The sequence below is a fragment of the Dinoponera quadriceps genome, unplaced genomic scaffold (assembly GCF_001313825.1).
Source record: "Dinoponera quadriceps isolate SergipeBrazil2010 unplaced genomic scaffold, ASM131382v1 scaffold533, whole genome shotgun sequence".
Classification (NCBI taxonomy): Eukaryota; Metazoa; Arthropoda; class Insecta; order Hymenoptera; family Formicidae; genus Dinoponera; species Dinoponera quadriceps.
This window is the reverse complement of record NW_014554780.1, coordinates 1170500-1184298: the sequence shown is the minus strand read 5'-3', so window position 1 is coordinate 1184298 and position 13799 is coordinate 1170500. Positions and strand designations below refer to the sequence as shown.

At 38.0% G+C, this 13799-nt stretch overlaps 1 protein-coding gene across 1 annotated transcript; it reads right to left on the bottom strand.

Annotated features, from left to right (window-relative positions):
* Positions 1-9: 9 nt before the first annotated feature.
* On the bottom strand, positions 10-12449 carry LOC106741785 (myosuppressin). Its single transcript, XM_014614102.1, has 3 exons — positions 11999-12449; positions 2240-2442; positions 10-925 (listed from the first exon to the last, which is right to left on the bottom strand). Exons 2-3 carry the CDS (start codon positions 2433-2435, stop codon positions 837-839), a joined length of 285 nt encoding a protein of 94 aa, XP_014469588.1. The 5' UTR covers positions 2436-2442; positions 11999-12449; the 3' UTR covers positions 10-836.
* Between the last annotated feature and the right edge of the window lie 1350 nt (positions 12450-13799).

Here is a 13799-nt window from a genome sequence, read left to right as displayed (position 1 = left end):
TATATATATATATATATACCGCACATCTGTTATATATTTGAAGACCGTTGAGAAGACCACATTACATTATAAAGGACTTTAATTAAACCGCATAATTGTTTTTTTTTCTTATACTGTTTAAAGATCTCTGAGATTAATACTAGAATCATTAGATAGTGTTTTTTTCATCGTTTCTGTAAAATAGCGTTTCATTCTTAGGACATTTGCCATTGCACATGAAATTAGTCGACTAACGAGGAAGGGGAATATATATCATGGAACTTGTATCTTCCTTTAATTCTTTAGCAGAAATGATGAACAAGAATACACATTTCGAAGTGTTATGCTATAATTCTTTTTCGGAAAAAATTGTCCTTCGCTCATGTTTCTCTCTCTTCCATTTGGAGAATAAAGATTTGTACGGAAAAGTAAAATTTCTGGGATAAAATTCTGCCTCTCAAGAAATATTGAAGACGTTGGCCGTTGATGGAAAATTTGCAAAACATACCAACGCTTAATCGCTGCTTAACGTCTTTTGAAATTTTCGTTTAATGGATAAAGAGAAGGACGAGCTAACGCAATAGTGTATGCTCGCAATATAAACCTAACGAAACGTACTCACTTTCACGCTGACTTAACGCTAAAAGGGGACTGATTTCACACTTAAACGCCGTTCAAGTGTAATAATCGAAGAAGAAGCCAGGTTTTTTCAACATTGACGAGATCGTCTTTTGGCACGGCTGACTGCGGTCCCTTATAATCCGGTAAATGTCCTACGAATCGATGATGAGGTGATCGGACGACTTGAAGAGAACTTGATCGTTTGCCGCTTGTGAATACAGAGTAGATGTCGTTTTCTAACGTCGTCTCCCGAAGCGTAGGAAAATGTGATCGACGTCTTGCCTCTTGACATCACTGTTGTATAGCGGCAAGAACTCTCGGTATTCTGAAAGCAATTCAACGCAATCTTCGTGATCGTCCGCAAGCGCAAACTTTAACTCGAAAATACAAAGTACAAATAATCGAATGAAAAAAAGATCGGCATCCAGCATAATCGGCACGATACCGCGTAAAATTAATATATAGAAAAATCTGAGGACAACCCCTCTTGATTTTACCGAATATCTCAAAAATTATCCTTGTGTCAATATTATTCCTGATACAATTGTGGCAACAACTCGAATTTGATAATTTCAGAGATGTGACCGTCTTCCAGCAGAGGTGCGATTTATACGAATGGTTTCGATTACTCTCCGCTGCTGAGTAAATCCATATATGGTCGTTTTTGCAAACATATTACGTACATAATATTGTTAGGAGATACGTAAAAGGCAAGATACCTCACACATGTATATATTCATAAAGCTCGTATAAGTCATATGTATTTACGTCATATGTATTTACGTCATATGTATTTATATAATATTTATAAAGTTCGTAAACGTCATATGTATTTACAATGCTGATTTCCCACATAATAATATTCTACACATGATACTTTGATAAGAACGATATTACCTTTACTGCGCGATATCACTTCTATATTGTTACCTATATATCTATAGATATATAGAAATGTCGGGCCCGCACGGAAATAGTAAACGACTAAAATGATTGATGAAATATAACCTTACAATTATATATATATTAGAATATTTATATCTTAAAATTATTCAAGGCACAAAAAAAATCCGATGTAGAAAGAAGCATTAGAATGCTGTACGGGGATATTATATCATTATCTTTATATTTATTATATTCATTACAGTGAGCGCGAGCGTGGCATGGTAGGCAGCGCACTAGTCTATCATGCTAGGAGTCGCGGGTTTCAACAATCCCCGGCAGAACCAGAAAAGGTTTTTATCATACTCGTCCGCTCCTCTTCGGTGGTCTGGCAAACTACCAAAGAGTTTTATTTCCCATGCCACGAAAGCTCTCTTCTCTCCAACTACCGTTCGGAACCGACGTAAAACTTGTAGGTCCCATTTGCATATGTATAATCTGTGTGCGCACCACATGCATAGGTAAAGAGAGAAGAAGTAGGTCCAGGCCTCAAACGAGGCTGTATAGTGCCGAGAAAGGAAGAAGGGGGGAGGGGGAAGTATTAATTATAGTGATATACTGTAGTAATGACTTCTCTGTCTATAATGATACCCATATCAATGACTCTGTATGGGATATTTCTGATAAACATGGCAGAATGAGGGAATATAATATGTTAAGAACAAAAAAGACGCACCATCGATAAACGGACTACTACCTGTGTCGTCGACAGGATTATTCATGCCATTGGCGTTCCATACTTTAGCGATAGTGATGCAAAATTTACGGAGTCTGGGTGGAAGTTCCTCGAGAAATCCTGCATTGCACTTAGCAGGTAACACGGCAAAAGCTTCGCCGGATATCAACGCCATGGTCGTTACGGACACAAGAACCATCAACGTTGAGCTCATCATTTTTGGACTGTAAGAAAAAAGAAAAATACACGCCTATGTCGACATTATAGTTCAGTGAAAACGTTGAATATAAAGTAATATTTAAGTCACTGAATACATTTTACAGTTGACATGCGAGCAAAGCTCACGTAGAAATTGTGTTCCATAAAACATTTGATATAACAAATTAACATTCAGACGTCAGAGTCTAAGTTGGAAAATAGAGCTAAGGAAAAAAGTCAATATGTTTTTTTACGTCAATGTTACATTTACATTTCTGTATATTTATTATTATATCTTACCCGATATATTTTTCTTTACTTTTTCGCTATTATCCCTTGTTTTATTATTACTTTGTTTATTACTTGTTGTTAAGTATCATTTCAATATAGCTTAGAATTTTCCTGAATAATTCCTATCTTTGTCTTAAGAGAGTTAGTCCCGCACATTCATTCGCGCTCACGTTGCATAATGTATGTATCATTTATTATGTTAAATTCATGATGAATTGGGTCAAACCTTAAGATCGTGAATCACCGGTTAATGGAAATATATTTATGATCGTGGACTCGCGTAAATTAGCTGATAACATTATATTATGTATTATCGCCTCTTTACACATGTATAGGTGGGCATGCATAATCCCGGAAAATAAAAGTCCCGAAATTTGAAAAGTGATACAAAAGAGAATGTAAAATATTAAAGAGAGAAATAGAGAGAGAGAGAGAGAGACAGAGGACTCCCCCTTTTGAGGGAGGGAGGCGGATGTTAGAATATCACGTTACAGAGAAGGCGATCTATAAGCGCGTCAGATAAATAGGACTCATATACGATACGAATACGATCTTAAGAGTGAATTCGAAGTGAGGAAATCGCGTTACCCATCCGACGCTCTTCGTGTATACGCTCGGACTATTTGATAGTGTTTATTTTCTTTGCACGCGAGCAGCAAATGGCAGTCGAAACGGGCGAGTCGGAAGATCCTCGAGAGGACGAGACCGGGATAGAACGGAATACGTGTCAAGGAAACGCGTCAGCTTCGAAGTATTAGGCGACGATGACGAACGGTGCGCCAAGTTTGCATTCCGGTAATGGATCACAACGAGAACGCAACGAGAAGTGATAAGGAGAAGAAGAATGGTTCCTTGCACTGAGACAAATTATTTTCGAAGGCCCACCATGACTTTCTTATAGTTTCAACCACAAAAATAGCAGTAAAAACGTACATATAAGATTGTTATCACCAACACAACACTCAGTAGAAAATCCGCTCTCATGACTATAATTGTTTTACAACGATGATTATAGTTACAGATATTTTTTTTTCTCAGTACGACTGTGAAGTATGCGCAATCGACTTGGATACGGTTCTAATTGCCAACTTCGGCAGCGTCGAAATTTCCCGCGGGGATAGCGAGTGAGGGCGGAAACAATGAAATCAAGCTGAGTGAAACATACATGACCACGGCCGATTTCATCCAAAGTTACTCAAAGATGTATGTAAGCACCGAATACGCCCTTCGCGAGATTATATTTTGCTACGGTGAGCTCACACACCGCCTACGAGGCCACGTATACGATTGTGGTACGCGGATTCCGGCAAATAGGCAACCTGTTGCTGCTCCACCGATGCTCGCTTGACGAACCGAGTAATCGTATCTCGTATATTTTGCCGTACGCTACACCTATTATGTGGACACACCTGTTATATAGTCGATATACGTTACGACGCCGGGAGTAAGGTTCGCGGCCTCGTAAACGAGGCCTCCGAGTCGTCCAAAACGCCCGAGACAAACTGACAGTGCGAATCGAACGAATTCAGACGAATTTCAATGACTCGGTAACGGGGACCGGAAATAAAAGTCGCAGTATCATGTAGTGATTCGAACGGACGGACGCTCCGATCGATATCTCCCCATGTCGAATACTCGTCAGCACTCGTCCAGTCGAAAAGGAAACGATCAAGGAAGTTTCCAGCGAGTTGGTCGCACTGAGAAAAAGAGACAAATTCTTCGGATTTAATACGTGTATATGCTTGATTTAAGTTTGTTTAATATTAACAATACTATTTAATATCAAATATCATTTGGTTTGGAGTGGAAATGTTGTTACTTCAGTAACAATGTTGTTTGATAGGAAGGATAGTATTATTTAGAGGAAATAATATTTGGTTTCCAAATGAAATAATTCATTTCAGTATATATTAAATATTGTCCCGCTGAAATTTAAAAAAATGTCCTTCGATATTTTTCTGATACATAGTGTCACTTCTCTCAAATCACTTATTACTCATAAAAACTATTGTAATGTTTCTAATGAAAATACAAAAGAGAGATGTTATTTGATGTAAAGATATTTATCGTCCGAGAAGCCAAACAATCTTGTTTGTTGAATCAACCGAGTCGAGCGAGTCAACAAATATTCGTTTGCTTGTTCGTTCGTTTTAAAAGACAAATTTGTTTCAATTAAAGATATTTCTTACTAAATCCAAAAAAATCTTTCGAGAAACGCTCAAGAAATGTTTGCAGTAAATTACAATTCGTACTAAATAAGTGTTTCCATACGGTTCCCTCATCGCTCGCTCATACATTGAATTTTTCGATAGCTTGTGAACAAACCCCTCCTTCCCTTAGTCGAAAAGGAAGCGATCAGAGAAGTTTCCAGCGAGTCGGAAGGACGCTGATTATGGCCCGCTAGAGCATTCGGACCGATCTGGAAGATTGCTTTCTGGACGTTTGCTTATAGCTTTGCAGTGCGTTCATCAATTGCAAGCTTCCCGCACGCTACATGTAATTGTTCACTTCGTGAACGCTTATCCGAGTCGAAATGTTAATTCCAGCATCACAAGGATAGATTATATAAGCATAAGTCACAAGGTTATCTATATACGATTACCGAGGTTTAGCAACGGCGACGAGCTTCAAAAATAGATAAATGACTGTGGCCGTTTCTCAGAATCGAAATCACGAAGGAATCATTATTTTCTCTCTGCATGCATACTGACCACTCGTAAAAAGCTCCGCGAAGATTTGTGCCCGCTTCTTCCGAACGCTTCAAGCGAGCCATAATCAGCTTTCAGCGAGTCACGCGGACGCTCAGTTAGACTCGGAATACTTTTTACGCGATAGAACGCTTGAACGCCGAACGCTCGTCGAAAACTTCATTTTTTTCGACTGACGTCTCTCGACGGTGCGCCAAAATCGAAATGCGAAAGGCCGAAGCGACAATTGTTAGCATCGCAGTTGTTTGCGTTTATTTATAATCAACTGCGAGGGTGTGTGTGCAAATATTGGCGATACGCCGAGCGAGTAATACGATTCAATACTAAAAAACGTGCGTTTTCATACGTTTCGCACCGATGCGCATAATTATTGTCTACACTGCGCACGCACGGCGCAGTGCGATTTCCCGATTCAAACTCACCCGCAAGCCGACGCTAAAATCAACCGACGAGAACAGGTGCCTTCGATGGTCGAGTATAATAATGAAACTTTTGAACGACGGAAAATGCGGCGACGGTGTTCTTAAGAGCGATTAAAGAGGAATAAACGTTTAAGCCGAGAGATAACGTGTAATATAGCAGAGTGATAGAAGTTTGACGTCAGGAGTCACGGAAGACTGTGGAAAATATTTCACCTTGTCTTGTGTTTTTAACGAACACAAGACAAGGTGACACACACACTTCTGTATCTTGTCAAGCAGGAAGTTATTGTTTATCTTAGCAGAGGATGGGAAACTGGGCTGCGAGAAAAGTAGGAGAAAGAAATGCTTTAAAACGTTACAAACGACACGGTTCGAACGGAATACATATATCAATGCGAATCATATCTTTGTGTGTTAAGGGTTCTTGAATCGTTAATGCATGAGTGACGTTATACATACACATAAACGCATATATTCTGAAAGCAGTTCCACATTTTGAGCCGACCTGATATCTCGGAATAATGCATGTCACGTAAACGGGATCTGCGAAACTATCTACGAAGATACGATGAAATATTAATATCGCGGAAGCCGAAATATGACGCGAGAGAGGTCTCTCCTTTCTTTCTCTTTCTCTCCATACACAATCACAAATGTGGGATGAAAACGGAAAATTTCAGACGTTTGCAATATTACCGAACGCAGCTGTGTTTTTTCTGCTTGATATCCTTTTTTTTCATTTGAACGTGTTCTCTCGTCGGTTTCTTTTTCTTTCTTTCGGCGAATGAATTCGTTTGATTAGAATTACTAATATGTCGGAATTCGAACGGGAGAAAATGGCAAGAAACGTTCGTTGCATCGAGCGTTCACTGGATATTTATATACGCGATCGGCAATACCTTTTTTCCACCCTAATATATGGCCGAAAGCACACACACACGAGCGAACAATGAACGAGTACTAGAAATCTATCTTATCGTTTCGCGACTACAATACTCAGTTTCTACAAGTTAGTTTCCAAAGGTTTCCGAATACGATCGCGATAACGAAATAGTCGCAAATAGGCGCATCAAAATAGTCGCACGGACGAGTAGTTCCAAGACCGGTCTAAATGCAATTTGCTTCATTTATACCCGGGGAGGCGTTCGCGAATGGTATGGATGCCGATACAGAATGCGTTACGAGTTCACTACGCGCAACGATCACGATTAAACTTGCAGCACCTGGGAGTTACAGTATCACTGTGCGTCAGATTGATCGCTCGTGATAACCCACGCAATCTCAGTTAATACACGGTACGGTGCTCAGTGATGTGAAATAATAAAAACCGCGCGAAAACTATGGAATAATTTTGATTTAGCTGATTTTAATTTTTCATGTTTTAAAAACTCAGAATTAATTTGATTTGTATAAGTATTTGAAATGAGAAATTAATATTAGTTTTCAATGCGCAAAATTAACAATTGCATATTGATGATTACTTCAGCGACAAAATTTGGATGCGTTGAACGGTTTGCGAGCTATATGTGTGACTGTTTGAGACTATTGGACATTCTTCTTAGAAAACTAAAGTCAAGTATCTCCGATAAAGAAGTTTGAAAAATGAGGTTTTTTGAATTTCAGATTATCGGGCGGCAGTTTATTAATCCCAGAAGCAACTATTGCATATATATTAGCACCATCACTTGCCGAGGTACCGAAGTTTTTCTCGGAAAATGATCGAACATCGCTACATATAGCCGTACGAAAAGTTACGTTTATATACAACACCTTTGTAAACTATACTTACATACAGGATAAGATAATAGCTATTCCAACCTTAAATATCTTCGAAATATGAGAAGCAGAAGAAGAAAATGTATCTAACGGAAAATGTATTATATACCAGCGGTTACCATTCGGAGCACGTGTAAACATTTTTCATTTTTTATCCAGTCGTAAACAAAATATTTTTATTTTTCGAAGATATTCATGATGGTAACGGCTGTCGTCTCACTCTGCACATGTGTATAACAATAGTAAAAAATCGTATTTAGGCATACACAATAAAAAATTTGGTGTTACCTTAACACGGGAAATATATTAAAAAGTAATATGTTAACAAGGCGAATATGTTAATTAAACCTATATTTGTATATTTTTTAACATATTCCCCATGTTAAGGTAAGAAGAAATTTTGTTGAACCGTTTTTAATAATTAAAATATTAAAAAAAAAAATTTTTTTTTAAATGTTTTAATTATTAAAAATGTTTTAAAAAATTAATAATTAAAATTTTTTACTGTCTAACAGTATTTCTCGATGCTGTCTCATGCATAACGTGAAGAATTTCAAAAAGGTGAAAGACTTCGAAAAGGAAAGCATGAAATTCTCGGTAATATTTGTCCTAATAAAAGTCAGATCTCGTTTCACAAGAACACGAAAACGAGAAAATTGCTCTTTATGAGATTTCGTTCTAGACTCCTCATAACATACAGCCAAGACAGCCAGGAACGGCCGAGTAGCTGTGGGCTTTGGGAAAAGGTGAGACGATATAAGATCGTTTGAGACCGACGAGCGTATGTATTCAAGCGAAATCACACCTAGATGGGATCTGTGGTCTCATATCGTTGACCCGTCTTTGTTGTTGGCGATGTGTAAAAATGTGTGAGAAGCACAATTTGAAGGAGCTCAAACCTTTTACGAAACTTAAACATTTTACGTAAGCGCGAATGTGCACGTATATCGTAATATACGGTTATTTTTCATTAAAATAGTACTCTGTAATCTTTTACATTTTCTGGAAGGTTACGATTAATTTAACGAAGGTAAGCGCAATTAAAGGAAAGTATAGTGTAAATCTTATAATTTGAAAACTCAACGGGAGAAGTTTAAACTACGAGTTGTATGACGCAAATGAGTTGTGATGAAGTTATTCCGGACTTTCTATTTAACCGCGCATCCAAATGTCATTATGCAATATCCCAGACAATAGAACTGTCTGAAATTGAGACATAAGACATTTTAAGGATGTCTTTAAGACGTCTTACGTCTCGATCTTAGGCATTCTGCTGTCTGGAAACCGCTGTCTCCGTTGAAATTCAATTTTAAGATTTGAATAATTCTAATAGCATAAGCTTAAGTTCGCATCAAAGTTAAATAATTTCAATAGAATCGCGAAGTTTAAGGTCGTCATGACGCTCAACTTTCAGCATTTGAGTCAAAATCATTTATGGTTAATATTCGAGCAATGTCAATTAAATTATATAAAATTTTATATAGGCGAAATTCAGATTTTCAGTATATTAAATTGAATACTTTCATTTTCCCAAAAAATACAAATAATTTTAATATTTGTCATTGACTCTAAGATATATTAGAGGAAAAAGAAAGAAATGCGAAAATAGCACGATTGTCAAGTAATATAAAGTCATATTTTTCTGCATCTTTTTTTTGTCTCCAAATAGCTTGAACATGATGATGTATTACCTCATTTCCTGACTATAAGTGTGAAAAAAATGAGGAAAAATAAGAAAATTACATGCTTAATCCACTCGTACTCTAGAACACTCCTTGTTTCATGGATGACCGTGCTTCAATTTAAAAAAGGAAGAAAACTTTTTCTCACAACGATTAATGAAGTTCCTTGCCGTACAGCGTAGACAGAGTATCACGTTTCTGTATTTGTAGATGATTAAATCATTTGCTCACTTTACTTTAGCAGACATAGTGATAAAAACAATAATATATAAATTTACGAGTACAAATTTACAGAGCTATTGTAACTTCGGGCGATAAGAACGTTGATAAATATATGTATTCACGTATTGTACGCAATACTCCCTGTATAACATGAGAATATGTATTATGTGTCAAGTTGATCACGTAAGTACAGATCAGGTAAGTACAGTCAATCACAATATGCATACATGTGTCACGTGCGGAATAGTTTACATAATAAAGCAAACTATCAATTTTAAAGTTTCGACGTCACCTTAAACTTCGACACATATGTTGGATTTTACGTTACAGTATAGTGACACGATTGCCATCAATTTTACCGTGTAACAACTCATTCGAAACATCAAATTTCGAAAGTGGCGTTTCGAAAAATTAGATTACAGTTGTGCGTTTTTTTGTTTGTAAACAATGTGAAAAGTAAACCCAAAGTGTCATAGATAGACCCGGCATAAAATTGACGATGTAACGTTACCTTTTATGAAACATCTGGGCTTAATATCCTCTTAGTAAAAATAATGAAGACTACAATTATTCATCGCCACTTTGCGTATCATATTGTTCGATATGTCCAAAAAGCCAAGTTTCAAATTAAAGTCCAAAATTCATTCGAATTAAATTGAAATGTCTTGTTATTTATTTGCTTCTCTGAAGTTTGATTTCAGGAAAAAAAATCATGCAATTCCTATTATTCAAAAATAATAAAGCCCACATTTTCGAAAAATAAAGGCGAATTTCGGGTTTCACAAGAGAGATTGTAGCGTGTCAGTTTACCACCATGTTACCACTAGTTTACACGATATCTCGTGTAAAATGCGCGATGTAAGTTACAAAAGAGATATTTAAGATCTACGTGCAGACGTAATCCGTAATCCGATTTGCGTGGAAATGCCGTAATATAAAATGTCCACATCAGATGTTTGACTTGTACATAATGTGCAGGTTGCACCAGTTTCCGCCTGTGCGCCTCGTCGTTGTCCTGGCACAAATCCATCAACAATCGACGAGAAGAGTACCGTAGGAAAATGTCAAAGATCCTGACATTAATAAGTAACCAAGAAAAATTTATTGCAGATATTTTAGTGAGAGCGAGATATTGCGCGTTGAATTGTTTTACGTTCCATTCATAAACCGACCGTTTTTCGTGCATCGGCTTAAAAACTTGGAGGGAAATTAGCAAGTAATATTTGATATATTAGCGCAGACATATTGCGTGTTACTTCACTTATTTGAAAATTTCATCACCAAAGATATTGCCCTTCCGCTCTGCAATACGTTCGACGTAGTAAAAAATATGAGATGATATTTGGCGCATAAGCCGTGATTGAGTGCAATTGCTGGAAAGCATTTCGGTGAAAACGGATTACGCGTCGGCTCGATTGCTTTAAAATCGTTTTAATACGTTTCGACTTCTCTATTGATTTTATATTCTCTCTATATACCTGTTCTCCGATTCTATATTCAGAAGGTTTTTAATTTCTTCTTTCTCTTCCTCGTGGAAGAAGGAAGTAAAAATAGAAAATTTTTATGTATATCTCACATTTTTACATTAATCTGAAAATTATTAATCTTATTTATATACTCAAATTACATATAATTATTTCGGAATATTCTCAAGTTTTCCATAATGGCAAATTGAAGACACGGATATTGATCTTTTCTACCAATTTAATTTTTTTCACACATGCAATTTTATACGGATAAACTCCCCCTCAAATTACATTCGCGTCAAATTTCAAGGGAGCGACGGTCTGGATTACTCGATTACAAAATTAATTATTAAATTATCAAATTATATTAAAAAGTGTATTTTTAACAGATCTTATTCTAAAACAAAACTTAACTGCTTAAAGCTTAGAAACTTGCTTAAAGCAAACCGAACATAAGGTAAAACTTAAGAATGTTACTCATTAGTGCGTTGTAATTTGAAACGAAGTTATGGTGGAGATATATATATTTCCTTAATTTAAAATCAATTTATATAGAGAATCGACGCTCGTGATATAACGAGGAACGTATTAACCCATAAGTGGACGCGTGATTTTTAAGGAATAAAACGACTGCTATTTTTAGCAAAGATTCTCGATTGTTATTGACGTTACTTCGTCAAATTCAAGAGCAAATAGTAGAGACAAGTTACTGAAAGCGCCAATATAACAGACGGAAACGAAAACATTCATTTGTTCATATAGTCTATCGGTCAATATGGTGGGCACGCGTAGACTTACACCACGGTTTCTCCGCGTCGCACAGACGGACACAAAATAAAAAAAAAGAAACAACTGAATAGTCCAATGATCGGAGATCTTACGCGGAAAGCCGGCCTCGTCCCCCTGTTGCCCTCCGTAAAACAAGTCCACGCGCAACCAAAAGAATCAAACAATCTCCGTAAGAATTGCTCGAGCCGGTGCGTGAGGCATTCTGCGAGGTTCGAATTGTACCAACCTGGTGAAAGCGCGGAGTACAGCGGTAGACTTCGCGGCGTTCGAGGAGACGACGTTGCAAGACGTCGACAGAGTTCTGCGTAGCGCTTAAGCTGGGCAACTCGTCCGTACGGATGAGCTCTGCGAAAGAGAGAGAGAAATCTACGTTCGCACGGGGGTGCGCACGATCCCGAAGACCCGCGAGCGACCGAAGAACCGCTGATAGCTCAACGGTAGATAGAGTACGGAGGGTCGTTGCGTCGACGGGGGTGAAATCTCGCGTCCGTCTCGGAAGCGAAAGTGGTGGGCGACGTGCGCGAAGACGACTGCTTTGGGAAAGAGAATGGGAGGAGAAGAGAGGGAGAGAGAGAGAGAGAGACAGAGGGAGAGAGAGAGAGAGAGAGAGAAAGACAGAGGGAGAGAGAACGCGCGCGAGGGTTAGCAGAGCGACGGTCGGAGAGAACCTGACGATACCGTGCGATACAGTGGCGAGAACAGGGGAAGATCAGCCCTTAAATACGCGCCGTACCGAGCGGCATGCGCGTTCCACGGGGCGCCGGAAAAATCATACGTCGACGGCGCGTATTTCTCGCTCTCCTCGCCCTTTCGCCCTTTCGCCCGCCGCCCTTCCGACGGGGCGATGCGCGCATTCTTTATTCGATGTATGGAATAATACAAATTTCACGATAAGTCCGAAGCGAGTCCGCGCGGATGTGCTTACATAACACGCGCGTAACCCCGCGACACGAAGATCGCACGCGCTACCGCTCGATTGTGGACGAACTTGTTGCTTCTGCGAGCCGACGTGTATGCATATTACATGAAGCCGCGGGGATCAAGAGGCCTAAGATATGTGCGAAGTCTCCGAGGCTTTTATGGAGAGAGGAGGCGTATTATGCGTGGAAATGATGATAGCAGTAATGCATAATTAGTAAGTGATATGTATGAGTGACGAGTGACAAGTGGTAAATACAGGAAAGAATGTTAAGTGTCATGTGTCATCGACGAATACACTGGCGATAATGAACGGCACACCGAAAGAAGGATTCGATAACAATTACCAAGATTTGGTAACTGAACACCCGGAAATTTTCTATATATATATATATATATATATATTTAATCAAATATAATAATTATATAGTATTATATGTGAAATTCCATATAGGAAGTGAGTCATTTAAAAATAAAGCAAAACAGGGAAAGAAATGTTCCGAACAAAAGTTGTAGGGTTTAGAGGAGAACATAAGTTAATGACTTTTTAAGGTCCTTTCTTCATTTTTTTAAGAGAATCATATATAATTTTTTTTAACACGAATTGATTTTCCTGTTCATTCTTATAAAAGTACCGTATAAAAGTACCGAGGTAAGATCGTTGAAAAGTGAATGCTCTTCGAGATATTTTATTCTTTATTCTAATATTTTTCGGTATAGGATATAAAATATCTCATAAAGTATTCACCTTTCGATAACATCATCCGAATACTTTCCTACATAATATTATGAGAGAAATCAATTATGGATATTTATCATTGCACATTTGTGCATCGACGCAAAGTGCAATGATTTTTTTATTAAAATTTATCTCGCGTAAATACGCGTATTATTCGCAGCGAGGAATTTACGCCGTGACTCGCGTGGTATGTGCCTATAAATTGGCGCGGAATATATAGTAAATAGTACGAAATTTATGAAACTACGTGCGTAAAACTATATACGTCAGGCTCTACCTTATGTGGGACATCAAACATTTTTTTCGTAATTTTGGTCTTTTATGTGACCCTCTCGTTTCATATGCCACGTGCGAATGTCATCACGCGCCT